This window comes from Crotalus tigris, unplaced genomic scaffold (genome assembly GCF_016545835.1).
Source record: "Crotalus tigris isolate CLP2741 ecotype Arizona unplaced genomic scaffold, ASM1654583v1 scf7180000017947.1575755, whole genome shotgun sequence".
Classification (NCBI taxonomy): Eukaryota; Metazoa; Chordata; class Lepidosauria; order Squamata; family Viperidae; genus Crotalus; species Crotalus tigris.
In genome coordinates, this window is record NW_024096739.1 from 74283 (window position 1) to 92356 (window position 18074).

General features: G+C 39.7%; 1 protein-coding gene across 1 annotated transcript in view; it reads left to right on the forward strand.

Annotated features, from left to right (window-relative positions):
- Positions 1–9640, forward strand: part of SLC9A8 (solute carrier family 9 member A8) — a 69681-nt gene extending 60041 nt beyond the window's left edge. Inside the window, exons 15-16 of the mRNA XM_039345247.1 lie at positions 6206–6352; positions 8202–9640. Of these exons, the coding sequence (XP_039201181.1) occupies positions 6206–6352; positions 8202–8309 (255 nt within the window). The 3' untranslated portion in view covers positions 8310–9640. The remainder of the gene's footprint in view (positions 1–6205; positions 6353–8201) is intronic.
- The last annotated feature ends 8434 nt before the right edge of the window (positions 9641–18074 follow it).

The following is an 18074-nucleotide window of genomic DNA, read 5'->3' on the forward strand; positions in this document are numbered from 1 at the left end:
ATTCTGATTGTGACCATAGTACATGTGAAGCACTCCAATTTGGGTAGATGCTTTCTGTGGATTGAGGCAGAAGAGAGGCAAAAGAGACAGAATTTCAAGAGTCTTCGGAATATTATTGCCCAGGAAGCTTCTCTTTCTACTAACATATAGCACTGTTTCAGCAGGTAGGTAGTGAATGTAGCGCAGTGTAATTATCAGACAGCTACCTTTAAGTAAAATAATCTTCCTATTGAAATTCAGACACAATGCTACCAGTTGGATTGAGCCACATCTAAGTGTATGACGATAACATACAGATGATGAGTCACACATCTTTCAAAAGGATGATAGTGTGTACTTCACTGATAAGCTACAGATGTAAATTACTGCCAAGTAGGTCAAAAATAAGAAAAAATGCATATCTATATTCAGAAGTTGGGAAGAGTGCTTATGCTTATTTAAAGGCCCTATCTTGGGTTAGCAGAAGCTTGTGAAACAATCAACCTTACCTGAGACACTGTCTTGCTTTTTACCAAGCACCCAAGATTTTCAGAGGAGGCTAGCATTCTGGGGAAATGACTTTTAATTTTAAATACAAATCCATGTTTTATATAGCCTAAATGCTTGCTGTTCATACATTGATTCTATACCTGTACTCCAAAGACACACAACATTATAATAGAAATATTATATGTATCAGCATTATTCATGATGTTTGAATCTAGATAAATCAAGGTTAAAGATCTTTGAGCTTTGGTATATTAGCATAGTTGAACTCCTAATCCATAACTAATACTACAAGTAGTTCTTGACCTTTGACTGCAATTAAAACTGGGATTTTGATTGCTAAGCAATGTGGGTGTTAAGCAAGTCTTTGCATGACCCAATGGTTGATTTTGCGACCATTTTACTGCAATTGTTAAGCAAATCATATGATATTTAAGTGAATCAAGCAGCCGTTAAGTGAATCTGACTTCCTCAATTGACTTTGCTTATTGGAAGCCTGCTGGGAATGTTGCAAGTTATAATTCTGCAACCATTGACTTCAATAAGGCATTTGATAAAGTAGACCACAACCTACTACTTGATAAGACAGAAAAATGTGGATTAGACAACATCACTGCCAGATGGATTCCTAACTGGCTGATCAACCACACTCAATGTGCAGTCCTCAGTGGAACTGCATCTACATGGAGGGAAGTATGCAGTGAGTATTCCAAGGCTCTGTTTTAGGCTTCAATATCTTCATCAATGATTTGGATGAAGGGATAGATGGGGAACTCATCAAATTTGCAGACAATACCAAGCTGGCAGGAATAGCCAACACTCCAGAAGATAAGCTTAAGATACAGAAGGATCTTGACAGATTTGAACATTGGGCGTTATCTAACAAAATGAAATTCAATGGTGAAAAAAGTAAGGTTCTACATTTAGGCAAGAAAAACCAAATGTACAGGTATAGTATAGGGGGTACCTTGCTCAATAGTAGTAACTGTGAGAGGGATCTTGGAGTTCTACTGGACAATCACTTAAATATGAGCCAGCAGTGTGCTGCAGCTGACAGAAAAGCCAACACAGTGCTGGGCTGCATTAACAGAAGGATAGAATGAAGATCTCGTGAAGTGTTAATATACTTTATAATGTCTTGGTAAGACAACACTTGGAATACTGCATCCAGTTTTGGTTGCCATGGTGTAAAAAAGATGTTGAGATTCTAGAAAGAGTGCAGAGAAGAGCAGCAAAGATGATTAGGGGACTAGAGGCTAAAGCATATAAAGAACGGTTGTTGGAATTGGGTATGTTTAGTTTAATGAAGAGAAGGACTAGGGGTGACATGATAGCAGTATTCCATTATTTAAAGAGCTGCCACAAAGAAAAGGGAATCAAGCTATTTTCCAGAGCACCTGAAGGCAGGTCAAGTAATGGATGGAAACTAATCAAGGAGAGAAGTAACTTGGAACTAAGGAGAAATTTTGTAACAGTTACAACAGTTAATCAGTGGAACAACCTGTATCCAGAAGTTGTGAATGCTCCACACTGGAGGTTTTTAAGAAGATATCGGATAACCATTTGTCTGAAATGGTATAGGGCAGAGATGGCGAACCTTTTAGAGACCGAGTACCCAAACTGCAACCTAACCCCACTTATTTATTGTCGGGTGCTGAGTGGGCTTGGCCCAATGGGTGGGCGTGACCACTGGGTAGGCATGGTTGCAATGGTCATGGCAGACTGGGTGGGTGTGGCCAGGGTGGGTGTGGCCACCTCAATGTTGCTTGGGAGGGATGCCTGTGGAGGCCAGGCAGGGTTGGGGGACATCCAGGGGGTCTCTGGCAGGTGGGACAGTGGGCAGGAGGCTCATCGTACGGGGTGAGGTGAGGCAGGGGGCAGGGCAGGGGTGCCATTGCCGCAGGGCAAGGCAAGGTAGGGACCGGGATGGCTGCTGCCTGACACCATCTCCCCCCCATACAGTGAGTGCATGGGGGACAACTATGTCCAGCAGCAGCCACAGCCTGCCAGCCCCTCAACCGGTGCACTCTGAGTCTCCGCAGCTCACTGCAAATACTGGGCCAGCCCTCCAGCAGCAGGCAGAGTAAGGAAGGGAGATCTGGTATACCGGTTCCTTACCTCCACCTGGCTATTTCTACGGCCTTATGGCAGCGGCATTAGGTGCGATGCGCTTTGCGGCAAATGGCCGATTTTGACGCGACACAGCCATTTGCCACCTCACACGTCACATCCAATGCCATTGCCATGAGGCCATGGAACAAACCGGGCGGAGGTAAGAAACCGGTATACAAGTTTCTTACCTCCGCCTGGCTTGTTCCGCAGCCTCACGGCATCAGCATTGCACAGGAGGCGGCAAACGGCCAGTTTCGGCATGGCACAGCTCTTCGCTGCCTTGTATATTGCGCCCAATGCCGCTGCAATGCGGCTCGGCCGAAAGCGACCGTGGAACAAGTGGGGCAGATTCCCCTCTCACCTGCCCATTCAGCTACAGCTTTGGTGGCTGAAGTTGAAATTGATTGATTGATTGAACTTTTTTTGGGGGGGGCACACAGCAGCAGAGGCCTAAAGCGAAAAGGTTTTATAAAACCAAGCTTAAAAAGCCACTTGCCCAGGGAGATTTTGATGCAGATTGCTCATGGACGGGACTTAAGGCCTTCAACTGGGGCGACGGTGCGCATGCCCACAGAGAGGTAGTCCTGCCATAGGTTCGCCAGCATGGTCTTAGGCCAAACGTTTGTCCGTCCTTCTTGCACAACAATCAGCCAATTATTTGGAAAACCTACGGGGGCTTCCAAACAGGCCTGTTCCTCCGCGGATCCAGACAAGTCCTCATCTGTTCTCTGGACCTGCTGTTTTAGAACAACAGACCATCACCGGCACTCTGTCAAAAAGCATTTCCTTGACGATCAAGTCAGACGGTTACCCTGTGGGTATTCCACTCACAAGGAGCCTCCATATCACAAATTCATGGCAGATGCCAAGTTTATCCAGAATCTTGGCCTGCACAGGTGAAAGACAAGAAAGAAACCAAATGATAATGCACAAAAGATTTGTTTAGATGCTACCCAGAGTGAGTTCTAATAAAAGAGAATATTTGGAGTTCAGGGTTGGTGCTCTCTGAGCTTGCTTGTGGATCCTCAGGCACACCAAGTGTAGGACTGCCATTCAGGCAAACCAACTGAAAGCAAAGTTAGAATCCAAAGGCAGAGACTTACCAGTCCGAGAACAATTCTCATAAACAAATAGAGAAGGCGTAGTTTTGTCCCCTGGCTGATTCCTGGCGGGAAATATATGCCGATGATGTTATAGTAAAGGATCCACCCGAGGAATAACAATGTGACTGAAATGTAAAAGTAAAATGCCAGTATTCACAGGGTTTGGCCCAATATCATTTCCATGGTGGAAAGGTCCTGAGATCAGAGATGGGATTTTTTTCCCCACTATCTGGCCAAAGAAAATTGTCTTAAAGCTTAATTTGCTTTGTTCTTGGTCTGCGAGGTCTATATTGCTCTGTAGTTCTTTTAACAATAGGTGACGGGTACACCTCGATGCCTTCTCTTATACCATTTCAAGAGGTATGATTGGGCAACTGATCATTTCTTTTATTCATGATTTAACTGGACCAACAAGTTCTGAGCAAACAGATCTCTTTCAAAAGCCTTCTCTCTTGAGGGTTACATCAACGAACATCAGTTGAGTTTACTTCATGATCACCCCACAGAGTAAATGAGGTTCATTTATCTGTATTCCTTAATTATGGCTTTCAGAGGCACACTGTAATCTGAGTGAGCTTCTGGGCACCACATTCCCTTACAGAGAAAAATGACTTTACATAGATTTTGAGATGACAACAGCCTCAACAAGATTTCATGCCGAGTGGATTTTGCCATTTGGATTGTAATTTGGTATTTTTGCCAAAGAGGGACAAGAGCTTCTAATCCTGCAGTTATACTATATGAAGTAAGTAGAATCTGCATGCAAACCTAAGGCTCACCCATACTTATTCCTGTAGATCAGTAGTACTATTTAGTCTTATGCTTGCATGCATTCAGTTGCAGACAGTGTATAGTTATTACATAGCTTGTCTGCTTCGGATGTTGTGTGAACCATATATTGTATTTTGTAGACCAAGTTTATGGTTTAATGTTACAAACTCGGAGGAGTGATTTAAAAAGCTCCCCGGCAGACCTTGCTTTTTAAGAGTTTCCAGTAAAAAATAATAACAATGGGCAGCCATTGGCCAGTTAGTACTCTCCAACACTGCCTAGTTTGTCCAACGGTGAGGGCTTATCTTCTACCCAGGATTTCTTCTTCCAGCCCAGCTCTAGGCAAATAGAAAAGAAGATGCTTTGGATCTTCTTTCCCAAAGCTCAGAAACATAAAATATAACAGATGTAGTGCCAATATGGAATTCATTGGGAAAGAGGTGTATATGGAAAACAATAGAAGGCAACAGCCACATATACAGAATTGTAAATAAAACTAATAGATTCAACTCAGCTAAACGAGATCCCTCTTATATCTTACAATAAAATACTGGCATTTGGCAGATAATCCCTGCAGAGGGGATGTTTGGAGAGGGGTCTTTGGGTTTCCTTGCTCCCCATTTCTTTTTTTCCTTTTTCTTGCTTCTTCTCTGAGCACCTCTCTCCAGTTCTATAGGAAGTGAAGCGCAAATGAAAAGCAGCATTTTTGGGAAAACTAGCTCTTGCTTTGCTCAAAGAATATGTTGCATCTCTGGTGTTCTGGCACTAGACCAGAAATTAAGGTTCTATAAGTCTAAACCCATTTTCCTAATGACTCTGGATGGGATTAGTTTTATATATGAGGTTGTATGGTAGAGATTGGAAAAACAAGGAGCTGAATTCTATTCTTCAGTCCTCTTAGCAGTCGATCAGATGGAGCTCTGTGATGCCACACCAAAAGTAGGATTTGTCACTCTTAATGAGGTATTGTCTTTCAGTAAATCCCAATTAAATGAATCATGGGTTACTCTGATACTGTAATATGAAAGCATGTCAATCTGTATAAGGTGCACTTAAGTGTTTCTACATATTAATGGGTATATGTGCTGGAATCCTCAGATGTAATTCCAGCCAGATCCTTTAAATATTTAAATCCCCAACATTTAGGACCTCACATGTGCTTGTCAGAAGAAGGTTGGAATCATTTTGGAAAAGATGTACTTGCTAGGCTCTGGGCTCACTTCCATTTTTTTACTTTGTGCTGCAATGCAGTTGTAAAATGTGCAGCGTTGGTCATTTTGCAATGTGGACTTTTCCTCCTAGCGTTTTTCTCAGCTACCCCTTGTTTTGAGGTGGCTGGTATAAATTCAGATCAGGTAAAAGGCAGCTGGAAGGTAAAATCACAAAACAGACAAGCCATTTTTGTGATAATAACCTGACTAATAAAATACTGGATCCTAGTAGGTTCTTTTGCTGCTTTCTTTTCTGTCACATTTGGTGCAGTGCAAACTGCCAAAATTATAAAACAACACAAATCTAAAGTCTGTGGCAGTCAGAAATCGGCTCTTGAAATGGTTGAATGCAAGTCAAGATTTCTTTCTTCTTTTATATGATCTTTAATTTTTGAATATGTCTGTAGTGACTTTCTTAATTTTTCCATCGTAACTATAAAGTTATTGATACTTTTGTTGAATTGCATGTAAACACAGTAGATAAAAAACTATTGTTTTTTTATTATAATCATCTCCTCTCAGGGAAACACCATTGAATCTGAACACTTGTCTGAACTCACAGAGGAAGAGTATGAAGCTCATTATATAAAGCGGCAGGATCTGAAAGGCTTTATGTGGCTTGATGTCAAATATTTGAATCCTTTCTTTACCAGACGGCTCACCCAAGAGGTAGGTTCAGCCTAAACAAATCCTATAGCAGATTGACTTTCAATCTAATTTGATATCCAAGAATACAGTGACTGCTATTTGTATTGAAATAACCCAACATATGAATAAACTTCCTGTACTAACATTTTGACTGTCTCTTTATAGAAACCTCATTTAACTGAGTAGAGTTCAGGCAACCTCAGCCGTGAGTTCTAAGCATAGTTTGCTGAACAAAATTAGAATCAAATCAGAGTCAGTGTTGCAGATAAACAGAGTAATCATAGCCTATTGACAAATTTCTGGCATATTTTCCTTCCCTTAAGCTCTTCTTGATTTGTGCTTTTTAATTGATTGGGAGACTTGAGAAGGGAGCAAAAAACTAAAATATCAACAGGAATAACAGAATGCATATTTCTATTCACATGTCACCTTAAACTACAGTTGCAGTCTAAACCAAAAATAGGCTAAAGGTCACTGCCCTGAAACAATCCTAGATCTCTCCCCATTCACATTAAATCAAAAACAACCACACTGGTTTAGCACAATGTAAATCCATGCAAATATAAGTTTCTTGTTCATGGAAATCAAGAAATTATGGTGAATTATTTCCACCAGAATAGACAGCCATATAATATCTAGGATTGATGTTGAAACACGTAACCATAGTTTTCTGCTACAAAGGCCACTGTGGTTACTTGTAAATTCTCCTTAATGTGTGGGGGTTTTTTTGGCATGTGTAAAGAAATGATTGAAACACTCTGTGTGGCCATATAATGTCTTATTAAAGGAGATGATAGTGTTTCAGTCTGATTCTGAGTTAGGTATCTTAAGGCCATTGAGATATATGAAACATTCCAGGGGCCAGTCAGTATTGGGACTAGACTGCATGTTTCATCTGTGCACAGACCTAGAGCGCACAGGTTTCAATAGAGACAGCTTGGAATAGGAGACAACAGGTTAAAAAAGCATTTGGTTGCACATTCACAGGTGAATGTGAATGGCAGCAGGGAAGAAAGGCAAGCAATGACAGAAGAGGTAAAGTGATTGAGTTAGGTATACTAGGTGGATGAGTGTTAGCAGGTGGCAATTTCATGATGGCAGGGAAGGGCAATGGAGAAGGAAGATGTGGGGGAAAAATAGGTTGGCCAAGTTGATCTTGAATTGCTGTAGTGGTACTCATGCTGCACTTGAATTTGAGTGTAGTGGTAGCTCAGAAGGTGGGGAGCAGGTCTGAGAAGACTGATGGTGAGACCATATGAAGGGAGGGGAGAGAGCTGCATCAGCCTTGCCTTGCTTGTCCATTGTGGATTCCCTTCAGTTGAAATCTGGAATAGTCTAAATGTTTTTCTCCAGCTGCATCTTGACCCACCTGGAAGCAATCTGACCAGATTTCTGAGCCACAACATGTATTTGGTCTGTGTATGGAGCAAACCATGTGCTTTGTTCGTATCCCATTAAGCTACCTTGCAGGGAGTGTACGCAAGTAACATTGCTGTAACAAAAGGGCAAAACATTGTTCATGCATTTTAGGAAACCAAGTAAACGATGTGAAGAGCCACATATTTCTGAATGATGTATCTTATCACTTGAAATTTCCAAATTTTATTTTTCTCTCTCTCTGTGGCTTACTGCTTTCGAAATATATACATGGAGGGAGAAAGACCTGAGATTTTTCAGTGGAACTCTTCATCATCTCTCCATGTTAATGATATCATAGTACTGTCTTGTAGCATTTTTTTCTTCCTTTAAACATAGCATATCAGATCTGTTTAATTTCATATGTACTGCAGAATTGAAGTTGTATTGCCTTATACACAGGGACGTGGAGAAGTGCAATTCTAACTTTCTAATGCACCTTCCCTTTACGTAGGACCTACATCATGGGCGCATACAGATGAAAAGCCTCACCAACAAATGGTATGAGGAGGTACGACAAGGACCTTCTGGATCAGAAGATGATGAACAGGAGTTGCTGTAGCAGACTGTTGGGTGTGTCTGCACTTCTGCTGACATTTCCAACTTTAATTTTAAGGCAGACAGTCTTATACATACATACCATGTACAACTTGGTGAGGTTGTTGTCAAGTGACTCCTTTGTCCAGTATGAAGTTGTGTCATGTGCTGGAATGCAAGATCATCTCTAATGCCATTTTTTTTTACTTTTTTGAAATTATAACACCTGTTCAGGCAGCAATTATCCCAAATACATTGGGATAATTAGAACCATGGGTGGTACTGTCCGTGATTGTCTACTGTAAATGTACAGTTAAAGAAAATTCTGTAGAAGAGCTTTTAAAAAGTTTAGCGCACTTTACTTTTGTCAGTACACTGGCCCCATACTGGAAGGACAGTGCTGTAAATTTGTATATCGATGATGAGCAAGTAAGTGAATATTTAAGGCCTTTCTTTACATTGCTCTTTAAATATTTAATGAACTCAGGGTACAGATTGACAGAAGGCAGAAGCAGCTAATTAAAGCCTCTTGGCCTTTGGGATTTCTAGAAATGTTTGTTCCAATTTTTTACTTCTAAGTTTGAAACAACTTGACACACAGTTTTCCATACCATAACTTCAAATCATTTGGTTCCAGAATAAAGCTTTATTTGAAATCTATCAAGCTTAATTTCCACTCTTCTCATTCTCTTCCTTTGAAAACTGATCCATAGCACAACTCTGGATGGGTGACTTGAAGCCAGAGCATAGAAGAGGCAAATAAGCAAGGAGTTTCTTTTTCTGGGAAAATCTTAAGACGTTAAACAATTCATCTGCTTTTTATTATTCACAGATTAGCCTTTACATACTGTTTACTTTTTTTTAGTTGCTTGCAAACCATGTATGCTATTGCAGAACATCAAATCATATAATAACTGTACCTTTTTTAAAAAATCTGTCTGTGGAATATTACTGGAACTTTGCCATGAATGTAAAACATTGGCTGATGGAATATTATCACATTAAAAGTGAGGGGAACATGTTGCATTTCTTTTTCACCTGAGAAAAATTGAGATATTTTTTGTAAACAACCTAAACTCCCATTTGTATTCCAAACTGAAGCAATCCTTCACTGTTCTGGCAAGAAGATGCAATCACTTTAATTCAAAAGGCATGAAGAGAAGAAGTAAAACCAAGTCATTCTGTAGGAGCCAAAGGACAACTTTTCTTACTGTCAGATTCTGCTGGGTATACATGTCAGGGCTGCTCTGAAGCCAGGTGAATAAGGATGTCTTATCAGAGTAGGAACATATTGTTATTTCACATTGTGAAACATTAGGCAAATTTGGCATTAAATAAATGTATTAAACAACATTAGACAAGTTTGGCATTAGATTATTTACTTATTTATTATTTCAGTTTATATGATTCCCCATATAAATTTGTGACTCTGGGCATGTAACAGTTAAAAACTATAGAAAAAACATAAAACAGTATAAAAAACTGCATAACTACAATCAGTAGCTGAGTTTTTTTTTAAAAAAAAAAAAACAACCCTACAACATTAAATTAATACAACTTCATGGGCTTTACGTTGCATCCAGATCTCCAAGCTTGATGACAAAAATCACATATTTAAAGTGAAAGTAGCCCTGAAGATTGCATAGGGCATAGGAATTGGTGCTTTATTATCCAACTGTGGAAGAATGCTTGCTCAGTTTCCAGTGTTCAAGCATAGTTCACCCATCTATTTTTGAGGTTTATGTTTTGGACAACTATCTTAAATTACAAAGTCAAAATACACAAAATATTCAATGTGAGGTACCGTATATTCCGGCGTATAAGGCGACTGGGCGTATAAGACGACCCCCAACTTTTGAGAAGATTTTCAGGGTTTAGAAAGTCATCTTATACGCCAGAAAATACAGTACAATATTGAATTTCTGTTTATAGATGAGCACAATAGGAGCTCCTTTGCTGCTAGAAAGCTTTGTCCTGTTAGTGCTTATTTCTGTAAAAAAAAAATAGGGCTGGCCACTAGGGGGCAGATTGGTTTTAAATTCAGAGAACAGCTACCTGTATATTCCTGCGTATAAGACAACCCCTGACTTTTGAGAAGATTTTCAGAGTTTAGAAAGTCGTCTTATACACCGGAAAATACGGTAAGTAGATTTCTGAATTTCTTAAAAATTACTGGAATAGAAATATACTAGAAATGCAGCTTACCATGCCCAACTATTTAAGCATATGTAGACTTCTAAGGTAGTATTAACACAAAGGAGCCTGCATTCTATTAAAGAAGCTTATTTAGAACTCCTAACTACTCCCCTAGCAAAAGTTTTGGATTAAAGCTCTCATAATCCCCAATCAGCATAGCGAATACAGTCTTGAAATATAAGGGTTGGAAGGGAGTTGAACATCATTTGGTCCAACCCCCTGATCACTACTAAGCAGTCTCTATTTAAACATTTCCAGTGAAGGAGAGTCCGTTGTCTTCCAAGGTAAATGGGCCTTTTATTGAACAGTTGTTAATATTAGAAAAATAGTTTCTGATTTCCAGTTGAAATCCTTATAATTTAAATCCATTGTTGTCACATCTTCTTGAAATGTTCTGATCGTAATCTGCATGACAGATCATCAGTCACCTGAAGACATCTGTCAGGTCTTTCCACAATATACTCAACAATGTCAATCATTTCTCATAACTTTTTCCTTCCAAGTCTCTTATCCTCTTGGTGGACACATTCAGATTTGTTAATATTCATTCTGAGCTGTGGAGTTGGAACTGGGCATAATATTATAGGTATGGACTAGAAGGCAGCAGGTTGGAAAATTCATCTTGACTACAACATCAGTACTCCCACTCTTCTCAGTTCATGTGTCCCAGGACAGGGGTCCCCAACTCCCGGGCTGTGGCCCACTACTGGGCCTTCAGTCTTTTGGAACTGGGCTGTGGAAGTGGTGGACGAGTGCACTTGCACATGCATTCGCACTCACATGAGCAGTGAGCAAGTGTGCACACACTTGCCCGCTGTGCACATGGAATCATCCCCTCTTCCTGCTCCCCCCACCGGTCTGCAAAGTTGGGGAACTTTGTTCTAGGATAGCCATGGTTATAAAAAAGGTTTGTGAGTTAGTTTCGTGATGAAGGTGAAGATGAAGATAATGTAATATCCTAGCCAAGCTTTCCCTAAGCAAAAAATAAAGATTTCCCTGTCAGCCATATCTGACTGTAGGACATGGTGCTCATCTCTGTTTCTTGACCGAGGGAGCCAGTGATGTCCAAAGAGCATTTCCATGGTCATTTGGCCAACATGAATATATGCCAAAGGTCCACAGAACACTGATGCTTTCCCATCGAAGTGGTACCTATTAATCTACTTGTATTTGCATGCTTTCAAACTGCTAGGTAGGCAGGAGCTGGGGCAAATAACAGTAGCTCACTTCATTATGCAGAGCTTGGTTCTCAAACCTGGGCCCCAATGAGTGTCAACTGTATTGGGCCTTATGGGACAGATAGAAACCATGTCTTTATAGAAAGACAGCCTGTCAAATAGCCAAGGCTTTTTAGATGACAATATTTTGTAGCGTCAGATGAATCAGTAACTTCAAGATGATTGGAATTATCATCAAGGGCCATCAAATTATTATTTTTGATGAGAAAAAAGGAATAAATAATTGTTTGGCACAAAATCCATGTCAATCGTTTTTACTTTAATTCAAGTGTAAAATCAACTAAAAGTATTTTTCCCCTTGCCTTGCCTATTTTATGGAGTGTAGTCCATGGCACGCCAGTCAGATTAAGCAACATGTTGGGACTGTCTTTGAATTTGGTATTATTACTATGTGCCAGAAAGAATTTTAAACAAAAGTTACTGCTTGTACAATTAACTGCAATCTCTACAATGGATATTGTCTTTAAGTTACTTACCAGCAATAGCAAAAATCACTATCCCCATCAGATCAGATTCCTACACCTTATCATTTCACATCAAACAGTCTTAGGAAGCGGTATTTTTGATTAAGAGTATAAGAACATTTCTGAAGTTTATCAGAAGGAGACAAGAAAATTGAACTAATGAGATTTCAGCTTCAGATTTGTCCCTACATGAAGCATTTTGGTAGATTATGATGTCTGTGCATGCAAATCAGTATTTTGTCATCAGAAATAAGGCATGGATATTTCAATGTACCTTGCAGAGCACAAAATGTTTGCCTTTTTTCCCTCTCCCGGAGAATATATTCTGTCTCTCAAGGCCTATAGAATAGGGTTTGTATATGCCCAACACAAGACAGTGATTTCTTTCCATTTCTTTTGTTAATGTTTTGGTGACCAAAATTGGCTGCAGTGTTCTAGGTGTGGTCTTACTAGGATTTTAAAAAGCAGTAATAGTACTTCTCGTGATCTTGATTCTACACCTCTGTTTATACAACCCAGGATTTTGTTAGCTTTTTTGGTTGCTGCTGCACACTGCTGGCTCATAGACAAGTGATCATCCACTAGGACTCCAAGGTCCCTCTCACAGTTACTGTTTTTGAGCCAGGTCTCGCCCAGTTTATACTTGTACCTTTGATTTTTCCTCCCTAAATGTAAAACTTTGCTTTTCTCCACATTGAAACTAATTTTGTTGGATAGGGCCCATTGTTCAAGTCTGTCAAGATCTTTTTGGATCCTGAGTTTGTCTTCTGGGGTGTTGGCTACTCCTGCTAGTTTGGTGTCATCTGCGAATTCAATGAGTTCTCCTTCTATTCCCTCATCTAAGTCATTGATGAAGATATTGAAGAGTACTGGGCCTAAGACGGAGCCTTGTGGTACCCCACTGCTTACTTCTCTCCATGTGGATGTAGTGCCATTGAGGACTGCTCATTGATCATGTCATATAAATTTCAGGAATGAAATAAATTCTCTTTTAGGACCCCATTTATCCTTAGGGCAGAGCCTTTATCATTCTTATGGTAACTATCCCTGGATGAGCAGGAGCTGTAGCCAACATCTAACAGATAAGGGAGGATTCTCCTCATATGCTGATGTTGTACTTCGTTTTTTGAAAAAGTGTCCTCCTTCCCAGGCTTCCCAGACCAATACATTCTGGCTTGTTGATTAAACAAAAATTGGATCTGTTCATGCATTATAGTAAACCTTAAGCCATACTTTACAAACCATGATTAGTAGACTTTACACAAGGCAGTAAGCTAGAATAAAACCCTATTGTAACTTATTTCAGGCACATCCTATTTTTAGAAAGACATAACTGTAAGACACACATCAGATTTCTTTGAAAGATTTTGACATGCATTTCTGAATTATCCTGAATTTAAAGTCTAATGTTCGGGAATAAGGTTACATCTTGAGTTGTTAAGAATACTTTTTATAAAAATTTCCATTTCCCATCATTCTTTTTTCAAAAGGTCATGTTTAAAAATTTAACCCTCAAGTATCATTTGATTAGGCTAGTAGAAAAATTCTCATGGAAGCATAAGTTAATATCAAAAATTGTCATTCTCATTTCTTTGAGTCATAAAAAGCATACATGCATTTTGGCATTATTCATAACAAAATTAACTTTAGGAATTATTTTTTACTGAACTTTTTTTAACTGAAGTATGAGTGGAAATTCACATATTTGTGGAATTGTCCTTCACATATTTGAAATACTGTTACACTTAAGCAGAAGTATCATGATTCATTTATATGCTTTTCAGTTCACTTATGCATGTATTAATGAACAATACATGCATAAGTACACACACATAAACACAGACACACTCTTAATTCAAGGAATCACATGGAGACTAGTCATTTCCTGCCCTCTAGTGGTGATTTTGTTGGGAAAGAGTTCAGCCAGGTTTTTAAAAAGATGTTGCATCAAGCATAATTAATTAACCAAATCTTTTGAAAGGCCACCAAGTTCTTAGCTTGGAAATCATCAAGTTCTTAGTTTGAAGCAGTATGTCTCAAGAAGCATGCTGACAATGCAATGCAACCTAGAACTAAGGACAAATTTCCTGACTGAGAACAATTAACCAATGGAATGGCTTGCCTTCAGGTTGTGGATGCCCCATCACTGGGGGCTTTTAAGAAGAGACTGGGCATCCATTTGTTTAAAATGGCATAAGGTCCCCTGCTTGAGCAGATGGTTGGACTAGAAGACCCCCAAGGTCCCTTCCAACTCTGTTATTCTGTTACTCTGTTTTTAAAAATACTATTACAGTTTAAAACCATATGTACTTTTGTCGCATCTTAAGGACGACCAAACATATCATGGATGTAGCTTTTCTTGGTTTAAAGTTGATTTCTTCAGATGGCAAACAAAGATTCCTTGGGCATCTTTGATTTGTTTTCACCATTAAACTTCTGTGAATCCAGTTTATTGCCCAAAGTGTGGTGATCAGAACTGGATACTGAATTCCAACTACAGCATCCCATGATCTGGTCATTATGATTCTGTGAATGCATTTGCTTTTTGAGCAACCATACACTACTGATTCATTCTCACTCTGTAGCCTACGAAGATTCCTGAATCCAATATCCCTTATCCCACTGTGGTATTTCCAAACCTCTGACCTCAAAATGTGTTAACTAGGGCCCTTCCTAACCACTGTGGTCAAGATGAAGAACATTAGGTGTCTTTCCATTATTTGTTCTCTCCTTTGGAGATGTAAAGATGGCCTGGGATATGAGTGCTGTAGCTGAGGCGAAGGATAGAGTTGGCTACTTTGATGCTTAAGATGTTTTGAGCAAAGATCCTTCCCTAGTATGTATGTATGTATGTATGTATGTGTGTGTGTGTGTGTGTATATATATTGTTCAATAACACAGCCTTTGATCTCCGGGAGAGGTATAAACCAGTTGTTTATTGCTAAAAAGATATTTTAAAACAATTTTTAGCAATAAACAACTGGTTTATACCTCTCCTGGAGATCGAAGGCTCTGTTATTGAACAAATATGCCCGGGATTCGCATTTTTGCAATAATTACTTTGGGACTGCTTTTGCTTTCTAGGTCAAACAAGAATAATTTAAAGAAAGGATATGGATAACAATGAGGCTTCATAGTTAGTTGAAGAGCTGACAGCTGTTTACAGATGCTGAATGCTGATAATTAGAGTTTAGAGTAAGTTTTCCAGTGAAAGGGGAGGAAAGTAAAAACCATGGGAGGAAAAGTGAGAAAAAGTCATATGAAAAGAGCAATTAAAACTGCTCTATTCTCCCTTCTCGACTTGGGACTTGGCTCGTCTTTAGAACCAGAGCTCCATTTGGTAGTCATTATGCAAGATTCTGAATTCCTCTCCAGTTGCTGATCATGGTTTACAAGTGTGCCCACTGGCCAGAGACTGGCAGAAAGGGCAGTCCACTGGGGCAGCCTTTCGTTGTCATGGCACCTTTCCTTTCAAAGAGTAGCCTGGCTATTCAGGCCATGCTGTGGCATTTTTGTTCCTAATGACTGCCATTGCTCAGAGGTTCCAGGCGATTAGTTAACAAAACCAGAGCAGCTCCCATTGGTCATTTTAGGCTTAAGGCCCTTCTGAAAACCTGCTGCTGTGTGCATAGCCATTCATCTTCTTTGGAGGTGAAGATGCCCTTGATGATACACTGTAGAGCAGGGAGCCCATGAAGAATGATGCTTTTCAAAAGAAGAACAAACCGTAAGACTCCTGTATTTTCCCTTCCCCAATTTTTATTTTAAGAGAAAACCCAAGACTTGAGCCAGGCATAACAATCGCGGGTCTTAAAATACCCACAGCTGCAAGAGGAACAGCAAGAGGAAATTTCATGATGATTAAAAAAAAAAATGAGCCCAATATAAGTAATAAGTCACTGGATGTGACAGGTTGTATAAGAAAACAGCAACGGCAGATTAAATCGGAGGGTTGAGAATGTGACTTCTGGGAAGTTTTTTTTTTCTTTTTAAACATGTGTAAAAGAAAACAGACACACCAATAAAAAAAAAAGAGATACAGATTATATTTTGTATTCCAAGCAATAGCTTAGTGCAGGGGTAGGCAACCTTGGCTCTTTTATGACTCGTGGACTTCGACTCCCAGAATACCTGAGCCAGCATGGCTGGCTCAGGAATTCTGGGAGTCGAAGTCCACGAGTCATAAAAGAGCCAAGGTTGCCTACCCCTGGCTTTGTGCAAAGACATATATTTTTTGTCATGTTATAAAATTAAGTCATTAATAATTTATTCTGTTCATTTCACAAAAAACCTACAAGCCAGTATGTACTGTCTAAGATTCTAAATAGTCCTCCAATGAGTAAAACCCTTGCTCTACTGTAGAAACAGAGGCCGCTTGAGGTCACTGCAAAATTGACGGAGAATAAGCACAGAATCCATTTTTGACAGCATTAAGCGCTGCATGCATAAAGATCACACCATTCCAAGCTTCAGAGCAAAGGTGGCAGGATATCTCCCTCATTCTCCTTGGTTGTTATCGCTCCTTTTCTTGATGAACTGTTATCTAAACCTTAAATGCCACTAGGTGTCCCCCACCCACCCACCAGCCCCTGGCTTCTTTCTCCCTGGTTGCTTTTCTTCGTTCAATGGCTTCCTCTCTTTCAGATTTGATTTGGTTGGATTTTAGCACACAATCATTATCCACTTTTGCACAATAGAATATTGAAGTAAGATAGTACAATTTGCCTTTTGGTGCTCTAAGGTCTAAGACATGCTTATAATCTATAAAAAAATTAAGCATTCTCTCTCTACCCTCCCCCAAATCCCCCGCAGTCACAAAGTAAAATGATACTTATTTATAATAATAATAATAATAATAATAATAATAATAATAGTAATAATAAAGTTGGAAGGGACCTTGGAGGTCATCTGGTCTAACCCCCTGCTCAGGCAGGAAACCCTATACCATTTCAGATAGATGACCGTCCAGTCTCTTCTTAAAAACTTCCAGTGTTGGAGCATTCACCCCTTCTGGAGGCAGGTTGTTCCACTGGTTAATTGTTCTGTCAGGAAGTTTCTCCTTAGTTCTAGGTTGCTTCTCTCTTTGGTTAGTTTCCATCCGTTGCTTCTTGTCCTGCCTTTAGGTGCCTTGGAAAATAGCTTGACTCCCTCTTCTTTGTGGCAGCCCCTGAGATATTGGAACAGTGCTATCATGTCCCCCCTCATTCTTTTCTTCATTAAACTAGACATACCCAATTCCAGCAGCCATGCTTTAGCCTCCAGTCCCCTAATCATCTTTGTTGCTCTTCTCTGTACTCTTTCTAGAGCCTCAGCATCTTTTTTACATCATGGTGACCAAAACTGGATGCAGTATTCCAAGTATGACCTTTAATTGCTGAAATTCCTAATAGCAGTAATCTATGGGTGCTGAGCCACGGTGGCACAATGGTTTGAATGCAGTATTGCAGGCTAATTCTGCTGACTGCCAGGAGTTCGATTCTGATCGGCTCAAGGTTGACTCAGCCTTCCATCCTTCTGAGATCAGTAAAATGAGGACCCAGATTGTTGGGAGCAATATGCTGTAAACTGGTAAACTGGTAACATAGAATGGTTTATGTAGTTCTATTTATCAACGTGCTTTTGCCCAAACAAGTTATGGGAAAGGCAAATTCATATCTGAATTTGGATTGCCTTAATTTTACTTGCCTGGACTAGCAGAGGGATAACCAGATTATAAATGTAGCCATAATTGTCAGCTGTACAGGTAGTCCTCAACTTACGATCACAATTGAGCCCAAAATTTCTATTCCTAAGCTAGACATTTGTTTGCTGAGTTTTGCCCCATTTTACGACTTTTCTTGCCATGGTTGCTAAGTGAATCATTGCAACTGTTAAGTTAGTAACCTGGTTGTT